Genomic DNA, 16,096 nt, shown 5'->3' with positions numbered 1-16,096 from the left:
ACAAGGGCATCTTTCAGTCTTAATAGAAATGCAAAAATCCTCACCTCATATTTCTCCATTTCTTGTTTCCACATAACAGTGTCCCAGAAGTCAACTCCCACGACTCTGCAATACGTTCCCACTTTTAAATCGGTGTGCTTTTTCACGACTTCAGATTGCTAAAGTGAATCATTAACAACAAGTTAAAAAGACAAAATACAAAATGCCAAGAAGCAAAAGTACTGATCCATCACAAGGCAATCAAAAGTTTCAGGAAGTGGAAGTGGTTTAACACCTCTAACCTGCAAAACCAACAGAAAGATCAATGTAAGTTTGCATGATCATAAAGAGGCGTAGGATGAAAAGGCACTCCACCAAGTCTGCTATCAAGAAATGAGTGCAAAAAACTCTATAGAACTCTTTCTGGTGTCCCTGGAGAGAAAACAACATCAACTCCACACCTCTTCTTTTGTGCTTAGTTTCTCAATGCATTCAAATAAAAAAATTAAGTCCACAGTACAACCACCACTAATCACATCTCTACAAAAAATCAAGTTTCTTAACTTCGATGCAATTAGGAGATAAAACTATGATTCATTTTGTGGTCATGACAATAAGGAATCAAGATACAGGACACAAATGTATGAAACTATGCAACGAAAATATAAAAATGTTGCAATCCAAGCACCTTTAGCGACATCACACAAAGCTCACCCGATTCATCAAAGTCTCCTTTTCAACATTGTTGTTTGCCCACTGTACTTAACATCTAACCAACAAAAATGACGTAACCTAGAGGAGCAGAACCCTACAGATACAACATCAGTATGAATTTCTCAAACATCAGGTATTTCTACTAAAATTGGGGAGGTGGAATTCAATAAAATCATCCAAAGAAACTCAAAATGTAAAACCATAAATCATCACTTACTTGACCAAAAAAAACCAATTCTCGAAGATGCAGAGTCTCTTTTCTCGTGTGAGCATCAGAGTCGAGACAGAGAGGGAACGATGATCGGTGCCGCTACGTGATGCCTCAGTCGAATGAAGGACGCACAATGTTTGGATTGGGACATTGTTCCTAGGTATCTCACAACTTGAAGCTGGTTTGGGAAGGGTGAAGGGTTTTGTGCAATGGCAAACGAAGAACGAAACAGTGAAGGTTTAGAAATGAAAAGGAGGGAAGGAGTGAAAAAAACAAGGGAAGGAAAAAAAAGAATCACAGATAACCTCCTCCAAATAGAATGAAAACCCCTGCTATTATTTTCATTTTAGATAATCTGTAAAATCATTCCAAGTAATGTTAATTTGTTGAGGTTTCTTACGACCTCGGCAAAATAACCTCTCCTAAAATCAAATTTTTTTGTAGTATAAATGGATATATATAATTCCTTACTGTATTTCTACATTTTTTTAATATCATATATTTCGACTAATATAAAAAAAATTGTTTCCGTAGGATATTTAGTTTTGACAAATTCCATACTTTACAATTTTTTAAAAATTTTACTATTAAATTTTAAATATCTTGAATTTTATGTTTTGAAATTTAAAATTATGTACTTTTATAATTTTAATATTCATATGCAAAACCCTACCTAACTTATAAGCTATTTTATAATTCTGGTGCAATTTATTTTTATAATAATGACATTTCAGCAAACATATAAATAGGTTAAAAAAGGTAAAAAAAAATTAAAATATCATTATCCTTTATATATATACCTTCTCAATTAATATCAAACATGCATGACAATCACAATTACGATCAGATTGCCTGTCACTTTTTAATTTTAGGGACATTTTTATCAATTTTTGCTTTTAGAAACCAACTTACTAGTACAATATATTTTCGGAAATAAATTATTTACTGTTTTATCAGACAAAATATTAAGCGAAAAGTTTAGAGCATGAGGTGTCGTAGTGTAGTTGGTTATCACGTCAGTCTAACACACCGAAGGTCTCCGGTTCAAGTCCGGGCGACGCCAGTATTCTGTTTTAAGTTTCTTTTTCTTCATTTAAACTTCCAAAATTTCATTTTCTACTTTTCATTTCCTCGCATAGTTACAGAAAGTTCAAGTGTAGCCAATAATTTAAAGATACAGAAAGTTTGTTTCTTTTTCTTCATTTCTCACTCTGAACTAAACTTTTATTTCATATTCTACTTTTCTTTTTCCTGAAATATGTTTTAAAGTGATAATGTAATTACTCACGATACTTTTAATAATTAAACTATGATTCAACTCTACTTCTTGGTCTTAAAAATGAAAATTGTCATATATATCTCTCTCGTGTTATGAAATAAAGCGAATAATATAGAGAATGACGACAAATAATAGAGAAGAGAAGAACAAGAGAGAATAGAGAATGAGAGAATAGGGAGCAACTCATCTGTATCTTATTATTAATAATTGATAGGAAGAGTCCTATTTATATATACAACATGTATTCCATGAAGGAAACAAAAATCAACGTATACAAATATGTACATAAAGAGTAATGAATCATATGAGTATCAATCATATGAGTAAATGTATCAAATCAATGGACAATCATTAATTCATTAATTCATAACATCTCGAAGGATTTAGCTTTTTCAACCACAATAATCTATAACAATATATAAAGGGAATTTTCTTTTTGTGTCCACATTTCAAAATACTCATTTTACCTTTTAAATATAATAATTTATTAAATTTTTAAAAATTGACCGTTACTTTTACAAGATTTTTATAAAATCGGAGGTCTCTGCTTCTTCTCTTCGTCTTCATTTATTAATGGTTATTCTTTCATTTGTTATCATATATTTCACTTCATTTTTAATAAATTTAATTTTAATTTATATATTAACTTAATAACATTACAATATTCACCTACTAATATAATAACACACATATTTAAAGAACGCATACACACAAACGCGATAGCGCCTGTGTGTACGCTAGTCTTTTTAAAGGATATATAATCCGTATTTTTCCTTTTATTCACATGTTGTTTACATGATCTTGATCTTTCTTCTCTTTATGCAGTTGCTGTAGTTTCTTCAAGAATCAATTTTTGAAATATTTGGATATTTAGAATAGAATTATTAAAAAAAATAATGATTATATTTTAATAATATAATATGTATATTTTAATAATATTATTATAATTATATTTTAGTTAATAATTAAATCTAAAAATTATATTCAATTTATAATTAAATATAATAATTTATAATTTATTTTCAAAAATAACTAAAAAAATGTTAATTTCAATAAAAATCAGTATAATATTATATAAAAATTAAATTGTGTCTCAATTTGAAAGGAATAATTTTTTTATTTTAATAAAAATTGAGAGTGAACATAAATAACGAATATAAAGATTAAATTGAAGAAAAGAAAATGAATTGACATGTGACTCTAACATTGACACGTGATACGATACTGACTTGACATGTGGACAATTTCTTTTAAGTTAAAAAAAAATAAACATTAAAAAAAATTAGGAACTAACACATGACATGCATTGTTCACAAGCATTAACTATTTAAACATCATTTACAAAAATGATCAAATTGACAAAAAAATGACTAAAATTAGAACCTAATTGAATGTACACAAAAAATGAACAAATTGAACAAACTTGACGAAAATAGAAACCAAAAGAGTATTTAAGTCTAAAAAGATTATACGATACATATTTTGTGGAAGTAGGTCAACATGTCTACTTGCAAATAGGAAGTTTCCTAATACATGCCCAAGTACTATTACTTATTAGGTTGTAAGTAGGAATGTCAAAAAAAATTGTACCCGCGGGTATCCGTGGATAAAACCCGCAACGGGTAGGAAATGAATATTGTAAATGGATACCCGCGGATTGTTGGGAATAGTCCAAGTGTGAGTCAAAGTCCCACATTGGATAGAAAAGACAAAGTTAAACACTATATAATAATAAAGACCCATAACAACATTGCCTTAAGATTTTGGTGTAAAACTGGTGTCAAATGCCTTATAAGTGTAATACTAATGTCATATAACTCATATATAACCAAACCATATGAGAAAAAAAAATATAAACCTAACAATGGTATCAGAGCCGATGATTCGGAGTGACTGACCGCATAACCATAACCAAAAAGGGGTCACTCATACACCTGAAGGAAAATATATCCATATATACTCATACCCGTGGTAAGACCCACTAAATTTAAATAATTAAATAAATAATTATTTAATAAATGTGGGTGTGAGAAACCTTTATGACATTAAAGGTTAACCTTCATGATGTGGAAAAGTACTTGTTCAAGTGGTTAAGAGTATTTAGGTTGTGTGAGAGGACTTGGGTTCGAGTCCTAAGTATGCCAATTGTGTGTTATTTAATTCAGTATTATTTTTATAATATAATATTCTTGATCTTGTTGAGTGATAATATAATCATAAAATTATATTAATCATCAAGAAACATGAATTGGCTTGGTGGTTTAGCATTGATTCGGCATTGGCAAGGTGGTGGCTTTAAGCCTTGGAGAACCTAAATCAAAACTTTATTTTTGCTAAATTTCGTTTTGGCAAAGAGGGGAAGGGGTAGAAACCCTAGCAGCTGCGTGAAGGCAACCTATAATGGTCTTGAATGACACTTATCACAAGCAATTTCGTTTTATGCCATTAAACCATAATTAAGACCCAATTAAAAGGCTAATTGTGAGAGAGAGGAGGGTTTTGGAGTCTGCTCAATGAAGGGCTGGACAGCGGGAGAGCTTGAGGAATTGTTGGAATCAAGGAAAGAACGCAAGCATTTCATTTTAAGCGAAGGAATTCCAGGTTAGGGGAGTTTCTATTGATTGTTCGATGTTTTTTTATTCATTGTTGATTGAATCGTGATGTATGCGGGGTTGGGATTGCAATTTACGTGAAAATCAGAGATGAAATCGGGTTTCTGGAATTTTTCTAGAAACTGCCTAGCGGGTCGTGTGTGACCGCCAGGCGACACATGCACCAGACCCAGTTTTTGGGTATCAACTATGAACCGCCTGGCGGCAGAGGATGAACCGCGAGGCAGCACGAACACAGTTACACTGTTTTTTTTGGCCATTTTTGATAATTTTGGGGTACCTGTGATGTAGCCGTGATGTCTGTATGTTCGAATGTGAATTTTGATGTTTGATGGACTTTGCTTATGCTTATTATGTTGCAAGGCATGACTTTTGATCTGAAATTGGGTGTTGGGTTTATGTTGGGAGACAAAAATAATGGTGCATGATATAAGTACATGATTGGCACTATTTTGTTGAAAATGACGCTATTATGAGCAGAGTACCTATGTGCTACCATGTATGATCTTGTTGGAATGTTGTGTATATGCGTACATTGAAAGATTCTGGAAAATAAGTAAACCTAGACTTGGGTGATGGAACCATTCGAAATTTTTGGACTATAAAGTGTGCGTAAGTAGTTAAACAGACGTTGTTGTTCATATAAGAATTGTTTATGCATGTACGTGATCTGTGTTGTGATGGGCATGGATTATAATGAAAGAGGGTTAAAACGGAGAAGATTATGGACTAAGGGTGGTGTGTGTAAAATAATTATGGTATGTAATCCATTGTGTTGACTGTAAATAAAGTGTGGTATGTGAAAATAGGGATTCTAATATAGCGGTAATGGGAAACGATTATGGGATCAATTGGTGTGTGAAATATGGGTTGGTGTGCTGTGATGTATAAATATATATTGGTTGTTGCAGTGAGATAATTGTCTTTTTTCGATTAGGTAACATTGGTATGTGAATTGGTAGGAGATATCTTAGTATTCATCTGTTGAAGTATGTGACTTGTATTCTTGAGCGTGTTACAACATGTTTTAAAGTAGCGCTTGTAAAAGAATGTGGTTTTTGACATGAAAGTATTGACTCTTTGCCTTGACAAAGATGTGTGCATAATGAAAAAGGGATTGATGGGATACATATTTGTGTGATGTTAACTAATTATAGAATATGTCTAGGAAATCATGTTGTGTTAAAATTTCAAGTGTTGTATGTTATGGGTCTGTTAGGACCTGTTTTTAGGTGCCAAAAACCAGTAGCATTACGTTACTGGTATGGCGCCTGGCGGCATGAGCGAGCCGCCAGGTGGTAGGACCTTCAATCGGTGGCAGTGGCCACTGTTAACACAGCGCGCCTGGCGGTAAGGATGGTTCCGCCAGGCAGAATCGGTGCAGCAGGAGACCTGGAAGAAGACAGGCGCCTAGCGACACAGGGTGGAAGCGCCAGGCGGCGACGATGTCAGAGGCGCCGGGCGGCAAGATGGTGTCCGCCAGGCGGTGACGATGCAGTGTTGATTTTGCAGGCGCTTGGCGCCTGGCGGTGTGTGATGCCCGCTAGGCGGTCTGGAGCTAAATTTCGCTTAGCGGCGTGAGATGCGCGCCAGACGGTTTTGGTCCAGTGATGGTGCGCGAGGAAAGTTTTCTACCCCACTTTAGGGGATGTTCATGATGCGATGCTTTGGCTGGGGGCCCAGTTACGAGTGCATCTTGTATTGGGGTAACACGTGACCACTCTAGGTTGTAGCCTGATGGTTTAGGAAGTTCAGTGGAGTGTGCGGGTTGTGGCTCGTACGGCGAGGTTTCAGATGATTGCCCTCTTCAGTGGATTCTGATAGAGATTTGGTAGTCTGGAAACAACTACAAACTTAGGTTTGTTTTGGGGAACTCCACTTGGTGTCATGATGAGATGTTGTGGCAACGTTATTCCCACGTGTGGACTATCAGGTGGTGGCCTGTAGTCGGAGGGGCGAGTGGACACTCGTACAACAAAGATCGATCATTTATCTCACCTAAAGGGTATATAAATGATAGACGTCTAATGCAAGTGCTGGAAGTGGAGAAGTAAGGAAAAAGGGAGAAGAATACTAACCCAGGGTTTTAACGTTGAGATGTTGTGTTTAATATTATTTTTGTTTGGTTTTATTTACATGAGCTCACCCTATTTGTGTGTGCTTGGCGATGATCATGTAACTTGTTACATGGGAGCAGATGTTGATGCAGGTGAGCATGCAGATGTGTAGAGACGGAGTGGGGATCATGACGAGATTATTTACTCAGTTTTAATATGGTTTACTTTTGTAATTTTCTTTTATGGTTTGGTTTTGTAATGACTAAACACTGTGATTTTATTTACTATGGAAGCAATGTTGAACTTTTAATTTTTCCGCGTTTTTGGGAAATTACGAGAATAAATACGATGTTTTATAAAAATTATTTCTTATTTATTTTTTAATAAGTAATTTCCGGCTAGGACGTTACACCCGCTATACTCTAATTTAAATTAAAAAAAAACATGATTAAAACATTAATATATTGATCTTGAATGAGTTATTACTTATCAATAGGTTTTAAAAAATCTTCATTTCTTTGTAAACTTTTACACAACAATATTTAAATGAGTTATTTGGATTTTCTTTGAAATTTATGAATATTATGCATTGTTTTTTATTTGAATTAATGGTTAAATATATTGTTAAAAATTAAATATTTATTTTGTAAATACCCACTGGTACCCGTGGATATCCGTGTATATTAAGAAAAATAAAAAATATACGGATACCCATATAATAGGGTACGGAGGAGCTACTATCCGTACCCTACCCGCCCCGTTGACATCCCTAGTTGTAATTGCTATCTTATTGGTTTTAGCCATTTAGGTATTCAAAATTTGCAAGCCATTTACGTTATTTAGAATTTATTTGAATATGTTCTTGAATACATTCCAGACGTGAGCAAAACTCATACGGGAGAAGAATATGGTTTGTGGGTTCCTTTTATTGAAACTTTGTGTCTATTTATTTTTTGTTTTTAATTAGTCAAGGACTCTCTTACCTTTGAAAATCATCCCATTACCTCATTGAGAGTTAGTTACACCTACAAATGATATAAATATTACAATTGCATTAACTTCATTAGTTGCATATTTCTATGCGGGTCTTTAAAAAAAAAGGATTAGCTTATTTTAGTAAATACATCCAACCAACTACAATCCTTTTACCAATTAACATATTAGAAGATTTCACAAAATCCTTATCCCTTAGTTTTCAACTTTTCAAAAGTATATTAGCTAATGAATTAGTAGTTATTGTTCTTGTTTTTTTAATATCTTTAGTAGTTTCTATGTCTGTCATGATCCTTGGATTATTCTCAAGTTAAATTTAAACTATAATTTTTGCTACTTTAATTGCAACTTATATAGGTGAACCCATTGAAATCCATCATTGACTAATTTTCTAAATAATAGTCTTTTTTGTTTAGCAATCCATTGAAGAATGTCTTAAAAGGCGATTGTCGATGATATAACCAGTAAATATGTTTCGCCTCATGTGAACATATTTCATTATTTAAGAGGAATTTCACTTACTTATTTTTTTAGTCTAAGTAGCTACAACATTTGCTATTACTTTTTATTATCATCCTACCATTATAATCTTTTACTTTTGTTCAATATATAATGACTGAAGTTAGATTTGATTGGTTAATTCAATCAATATATTGATGATAGGGGCAAGTACGATGGTCGTAATGATGATTCTATATGAATTTTTTTAAAGATTTTAAGGATAAGAAATAAAAAATAGTAAAAATAATAATAATAATTAGAATATTTATTTTAAACTTTAAAAAATTTATTATATCTTAAGTCTTGAACTTATTTAACAATTAAAGTTTTATTCACTTAAAAAGGAAAAAAAATGTAATTACTACGTTGAGTTTGATAATTAAAAATTTATAATATTTTAAAAAATTATTAATTATAATCTCAAGGATAATATTTATTTGATAATTAAAATTTATGTTCAAATATTTTTTTTAAATATTAAAAATTAAAAATTAAAAAATATTAACAAAACATAAGGTTTTTTAAGAATACGACATTCTTATTTTTTTTTCATTTTAAATGAAAATAAACTAGTCTTTGTCGAGTTTATAAAACAAATTAAATTGTTTTCTCAAATAATTTTTAAAATAAAAAATTAAATTACTTTTTCAAATAATTTTTAAAAATTATATACCTATCTGAGATAAATAGAAATAAGGTCAATTTTTATCGAATCTAAATAAACATAAATATTTTTTAAAAAATAAATATTTTAAAATTTATATTAATTTTTTCTTCCTTATGTTTTATATGTCGTTTTGTTCACCGTCCGTTGTAATTTTAGAGTGGATAAATTTTGTATAAATTCTTAAAGTTTTGTGGTTTTATTAATTTGAACCTATCACTCTATTATTTGATTTTGAAGGGTTGTGAGTTATGGAAAGCATTGGATTGAGTATTTAAATGATTGTTTTTCACTTTCACACTCTTTATTTTTCTTTTTCGTAATTTGTAATGTAAACACAAAAATTAAAACAAGGTAAGGTAACCTTCTAAATTTAATGGGCACTTGTCTATATAGACAAATACAATGGATAAGTTTGGCATTTTGTATTTGGGGTTGATTTAAGGTGAAAATTGTACATATGGATCGATTTATTTTATTTTCAGGTGCAGTCGTCCAAAACGATTTTGCAATTTATTTTTTCTTGAAAAGAATAAAGTTCTATGAGTTCTAATGACTTTATCTTCTAATATATTAAAATCATAACGAGTTCTGACGACTTCATTTATCTGATATACTGAAATCTTTACTTTTCTAATACATAAAACTGTCATGACTCATTTGATTTTTCAAAACCAACACCGAAATACAAAAAAAGAAACCCTTAAAGTCTATATCATTGATTTATTTTGATTACATCTTATCCGTTTATTTTTATATTGTTGACGCAGTAACATAAAACTTTAATTAATTGAATTCTACAATGTACTTACGATTGATTCTGTAAAATATTGAATTTCCCTAATAAAATGTCTTATTGTATGGATCTACAGCATAAAAGATATAAATTAACATACAACTTTTTTTAAAAAAAAAGTAATAAATATTAAAAATTAACACTTAAGAAAAAGAAATGTGTTATTGGGGTAATTTTTATAGGTCATTAATAAAAAGTTGAAAATGTTGCGATGATAAGGACTAATTTGCAATTTAATATTTCTCTACTGTGCAAAATCTTCTTTCAGGTTCCATTCTTCTGTCTCTCTCTGCAATCTCCAACTCCAATTCCAATCCATGTTTGCTTCGGTGAGCAACAGCAGCAGCATCAATATATTACGCCGCTGCGCTCTCCTCCGTCCACGTGTCCTCACTCTTGAATTTTGCTCTCTCCTGCACAGGTTCGGTGCTTCAGCTCCGATGGACAATGGCAGCAACAACCGCTTTTCCTCCTACGCTCACGCCTCTTCCAGGTTGCTTCTCATATCTCCTTCACCTTCCTCCAAACTCACCAATTCCCTTTCTCTTTTCTCTTCCCCAAATGCCTCTGTTCAAATTTTTGTGAATTTCGAAGGATTTGTTTGGTTTAGGGAATGTGATTGTGAATCGAATGCTTAGATGATGTTATCGATGTAGCTACATGCAATGAGAAACTACGTCGTTTTTCGTATTTGGAAATGACGGTTATATCATTGTGTTGGAGATTGCCATCTTTTTGTTGTGGATGAATTCTTGTGATTGAACATTTTGATGTTTTCACCACTCAAGGAGGTGAAATAGAGGCGTTTTGTTGGCTTTGCATGGTTGGTGATTCAAAGCTTCTCTTGGACATTGATGCAGTTATCTTGGAGTATTCTAGTGTACAAAACTTTTGAGGATTGAAGCTCAAGATTTGCGGTTTCATTGGTCTGTATACATAAATTTGTGCTGGTTAATAGAATTGTTGGTCTGCGTGGACACCGTCAGGTTTATAAGGAGGAGGTATCACTGGGGAGATACAACACACCAATGAGACCTGAGCCTAACCACATAAGACACTGACACCACTCTCAACCTAAAACCTTAAGGCAATGGGTTTATGGGTCTTTATTCTTATATGGTGCTCTACTTTCTCATTTCTGGTCAATGTGAGACTTAGACTCATACTTGTATTCCTAACAATCTCCCCCTCAAGGGTGAGTCCCTTCAACCACATTGGTACACTCCCCCTTCAGCGGAAGCTGCCCAACCACGAGCACTCCTTTTCTACCCTTTTCTGTACCGTCGTTATTCTTAATGGGACACGCTTTACCTGGAACCCTTATCTGGGACTTTTGCTAGGAAGACTTTCGATACTAGGACCATACTGGTACTGCACTCGTCTAAGCCGGTATTAACCATCGGCTCTGATACCACTTGTCAGGTTTATAAGGAGGAGGTATCACTGGGGAGATACAACACACCAATGAGACCTAAGCCTAACCACATAAGACACTGACACCACTCTCAACCCAAAACCTTAAGGCAATGGGTTTATGGGTCTTTATTCTTATATAGACACAGAGAATTTAACGTGGTTCGGCTACAATGTGTATGCCTACGTCCACGACTACACTAGAAAGTATTTGTATTTTTGGTGTATCTTAAAGCTTTACATAGAGTCTCTTATATAGTAAAATAGAGAACCACAACTCACTATTCTAAGTGATGTGGGACTAAATCAAGCACCATAATTCTAGAAATTCTCCCCCTTGGGGTTTGATTTACATTACCACCTAGTGTAGTGCCTTCATCATCAATCTTCTCGAAGGCCAGTTGAGGCAATGCAAAGCCTCAACTTAGTTGTTGTGACAGTCTTGGTCAACATATCAGCTGGATTCTCAACCTAAATGACGGTGATATAGTCACGGTGATGTATTTTATTTTATTTTAATTAATTATATTTATTTGTTTAATTGATTATAAGATAGTTTTTAAATACAATTTATTATAAAAAGTAGAAAAAAACTTTTACTTGCATGTATGGGCGGAAAGATGAAGATGATATTTTTTTGTTTTCCGTAGTTTACTCCATCGATTTTGGAACTATCGTTGCAATTCTTTATTTGTGAGATTTTTGTGGCTGAAAATGAACACACGCTAGGAGATAATTTATTTTCAAATATTGCTAAAAATAAAAGAAGAAGAATATTATCATGGAAATTATCAGTATAAATCTTATTTACACGTTTATTATACAACTTAAATTTAATTTTTTTTAATATTCAACCGTGAATCTAGACTAAATTGAATTTAACACGTTTAAAAATATAATTAAAAATTAAAGTAACAAAAAAATTAAAAAAAACAGTATATATATATATATATATATATATATATATATATATATTTATACCAATCGTTATTAATTATTTTAATAGATTTTGTATTGCACCTAAGCAGTCCAACAAAATTGTTCATACTTCTCATCCTTTGTCGTTGTATCTCCATCGATAAAGGTTGGGGGACTGGTGTACTGCATCTAGGCGGCCCAACACGACTATACGGTAAAATCCGCCTATATAGCCCGCAAGTATGGAAACAGTTATCAAATGAATCAACGGACAAGCATAAGCGACCTAGGCCGCCTACTTCAGAGGACAGGACGACATCTGCTGGCCATTCCAGACTTAGAATATTAAGACAAAACCCCTAAGACCAACTATCATTGAATTAAGGGGGCCTAGGCCTACCTACGACCCAAGAAATAACCCAGCCCATGACAAGGCCAAACATAATTAATAGACTATAAATACGCATGGACCCCAGCAATTAAAGGTACGCATTCATTAATCCCTTAATCACGAGATTTGACTTTCTGAGAGTTTTTTAGCTGACTTGATTGTCAGAGCCCTCTCCGAAGGTAACCCCCCACGGGTCCAAGTCGTGATACATATGGCAAGCGCGAGCTGAGGAGAAGCCAACTAGAGAGATTGCGGATTGAGGTAAGGTGATGTTTGTGTCTGACTTCTCTTATTTGTTCTCCGTAGGAACAATTGGCGCCCACCGTGGGGCATGAAGTAACACCTTATGTATCAGCCCGCACACTATCGACGATGGTTTCCACTCGCAACAAAGTTGGAGTCACAAAGCAACCTGAAGCAGGTCCCACAACGCCTGCTAAAGCCACCCCGGACTTGGCCGCCATCCTTGAAGGTTAAGTCAAGATGCAACAGGAGCTCACTGATCTGAGGAAGCGTAGTGCTGATGAAATGGAGGCACTCAGGCAAGAAAACTCCCGGCTGAGGAGAAGATCGAGGCTGACCCCACCTAGAAGGGGAAAGCCAGGGAAGCGTCAAAATCCCCCAAGTCTCCAGTTTACCAGCCCAGTGAGGAAGAAAGCGAGTACAATCCTACCCCGCACAACTTCACCACCACTCAACAGACACCCATCATCTCTACCCATCACACACACATCCATCCCACCCTCCCTAGACACACCGCAGTATCTACCACTGCTTCCACCCTTCCCACTACTCATCCCACCGCACAACTTCACCAGTACTTTCCCTACCCTCGTCCACCACCCCATTCCACCACACCCGTTACCACCCCAACGACCGAGGCGTCGCCACCCTTTCACTGATGCCATCACCAACACCACTCTCCCTGCCCAATGGGAACCCTTCACATTGTACCGTTATACGGGCGAAACCGACCCTAACGAGCACCTCAAGATATACATAACCCATGTCGCCCTTTATACATCCCATGACGTCGTCTTCTGCAAAGCTTTCCCCACCACCCTCAAAGGCCCTACCCTCGAATGGTTCAGTACCCTTCCATCATACTCCATAGACTGTTTTGACACCCTCTCCCACATGTTCACTACCCATTTCGCTAGTAGTCGCCCACATCAAACCACCACTTTTTCCCTCCTTGGCGTCAGATAAGAACAAGACGAGACGCTGCGAGCCTTCATCGATCGCTTCAGTAAAGCCGCCCTCCACACACCCCACCTCAACAAAGAAATGATACTGCAATGTATGGCCCTCACCCTTAAACCAGGATCGTTCGCTAATAACGTCTACCTCCCCCCCTCCCCCGCAACCATCCACGAACTTAAACCCCGTGCGGCAGACTACATCCGCATGGAAGAGATGCAGACCCTCCACACCAAGTTCTACAATGATTACACACCCTCAACCGCTGCCCACGATAAACCACCCTCACGACCTGACTCCAGACCCAGAGAGCCCAGACAACCACGCTTCACCAGATACGCGCCTCTAAGTGTCCCCCAGTCCCGCCTTATGGACGAAGCCCTCCATGTCGACCTCATCCCACCACCTTGTAAAACATCCAACCCTCCCAACGCAGACATGACCAAGTACTGCCGCTACCACAGAAACAATGGTCATACCACAGACGAATGCAAGGCACTCCAAGATAAAATAAAAGAATTGGTTTGTGTCGGCCATTTCCCCCGCTTCATCCGCAGAGACGAACACTCACATATATCACGATCTGATCATAGATATCCCCCTGCAGTACTCGCCACGACTGACACTCAACCTAACCAACTAGCCAAGACCCACAACCTGCCCGCACTGATATCACCTCGTCTGATCCCCACTACGCGACACGATTAACACCATCTTTAGAGGCTTTGCTAGCAGTGGATCCACCTCCTTAGCTAGAAAGAAATATCTCCGCCAACTCCAGTCCATTATCACACTCTCACCACAAACGCCGCATGCCTCCCATTACCTTTACGGACGATGATTTCCTTGGTGTCGACCACCAGCAGGACGACCCCATGGTCATCACAGTGAAACTCGAGAACTACGCGGTCAAAAAGGATCCTAAGTCCTCATGCGTCTTCTCAGCTCCCCTGAAGGATCCTAGATCTTACTATGATGCCCAGACTGACCAAGTAAAATGTTGGGTAACCCCAGCCTTTGGCCGTTTCTCTTGGAAGCTTCCAATGCATTCATTGCCCATTAGCAATGATGAAGATCGGGTGCAAGTGTTTGCCTATGCTTTGCTTGAAGGCCAGGTGTGTCCCTGTTTAAAATCTGTTCGAAAATATATGTCGGCTCCCCCTGAAAGTATCATGAAGAAAGAAGCATTTGGTCAGAAAAGGGTGGGAAATCTTTTAAGCAAGTTAAAAAGCAGGCTGATTGATAGCTCTGCTGTGCTAAGAATGGTGTGGAAGGAGAATCCTAGGGAACTATTTGCAGAAATTTTGGATTGGTTTCAGCATAGTTTTCACAAGCACTTTGAAGAGTTATGGCTACAAATGCATAACGAATTGCTCATGGGGACACAAAAAGGCCCTCAGCATAAAAGTTCTAGGAAAAAGAAAGTAAAATCTAAAGGGCTATCATAATTGCTCAACATTGAAGGTAAAATGTGCATTTATTCAATTGTTTGTGTAATCCAAGTTACTATGTACTTCCTATATCAAGTGTAATTTTGCCAAATCTGTTACATATATGTTTTTCTTGTTTACAGTAGCATTGGAAGATTAAAAATATAATTTGAGAAATTTCATGAAGAATTTAGAAGATTAAAAAAATATTTTGAGAAATTTCATGAAGAATTTGATATATAATTTTGGGAGGAGGACCAACATGTTTGGCTGTTGTGAATGTGTTTGGGTGAGAGGTTGAGTTGTTTTAGTGTCTGGATTGCATCCTCAATCTATCATATCAATTTATTTATTTTTATTTTGGTTGCATTCGGCAGGAAAAGAATGCATCTCAGTTTTAGCCACAACATTGGTGAACAAGAAAATGGTGGGCAGCTCCATCAACTACCTCAGCACACTAATTGCAGTAGCATGGTCAAGCACATGGCTGGACTAATTTGCACAAGTGATGCTTCAGAAATACTGATATTCTTTCATCCTCTTTGACATGCTTTTGTGGAAGTCGTATAGTTTCGCTGAGAAAATGTTAGAAATTACGTTAGTGAAATTGTAGGGATTTAATGTGTGCTTCATTAGTCATGTATCATGCTGAATTTATTGGCTAACAATTTTGTAGTGAGTTTTAGTTGCTAATGTGCCAAATTTGAAGTTTGGTGAAGCAAAGAGTTTAGGCTAGTTTTGAACAGTCCTTGAGCATTGTCCTTAGATATACACTTTTTAAGAAGTTATTTTACACTCCAAGTTCAGCTTATTTTCAAATTTGATTCCAGCTTCTTGTTTGCAGCTTCCTAGTGCGTAATTTATAAAAATAATAAAAAGGTCATTGAAAGTTTTGATGTGTATATTTTCTTGGACTATATATCCTTTAACCTCACATT

At 35.5% G+C, this 16,096-nt stretch overlaps 1 protein-coding gene and 1 non-coding gene across 4 annotated transcripts; both read left to right on the top strand.

The window, feature by feature from the left end:
- The first annotated feature begins 1,893 nt into the window (after window positions 1–1,893).
- On the top strand, window positions 1,894–1,967 carry TRNAV-AAC. Its single transcript has one exon. It is a non-coding gene; the product is annotated as a tRNA-Val (tRNA).
- Window positions 1,968–9,849: 7,882 nt separating this feature from the next.
- On the top strand, window positions 9,850–16,001 carry LOC114165048 (ATP-dependent RNA helicase DEAH13-like). 3 transcript variants are annotated; one of them, XM_028049691.1, is made up of 3 exons: window positions 9,923–10,135; window positions 10,228–10,299; window positions 15,536–16,001. In XM_028049691.1, the coding sequence occupies exons 1-3, from the start codon at window positions 10,018–10,020 to the stop codon at window positions 15,652–15,654; spliced, it is 309 nt and encodes a 102-aa protein (XP_027905492.1). In that variant the 5' UTR covers window positions 9,923–10,017; the 3' UTR covers window positions 15,655–16,001. The 3 variants fall into 3 exon arrangements, 2 of the variants coding, with proteins under 2 accessions (XP_027905492.1, XP_027905491.1); XR_003599681.1 differs by lacking the exon at window positions 15,536–16,001 and adding an exon at window positions 10,667–10,747 and having other exon boundaries at window positions 9,850–10,299; XM_028049690.1 differs by lacking the exons at window positions 9,923–10,135; window positions 10,228–10,299 and adding an exon at window positions 14,526–15,192.
- The last annotated feature ends 95 nt before the right edge of the window (window positions 16,002–16,096 follow it).

Source organism: Vigna unguiculata, chromosome 10 (assembly GCF_004118075.2).
Source record: "Vigna unguiculata cultivar IT97K-499-35 chromosome 10, ASM411807v1, whole genome shotgun sequence".
Lineage (NCBI taxonomy): Eukaryota > Viridiplantae > Streptophyta > Magnoliopsida > Fabales > Fabaceae > Vigna > Vigna unguiculata.
This window is presented reverse-complemented; position numbering and strand designations above follow the sequence as displayed.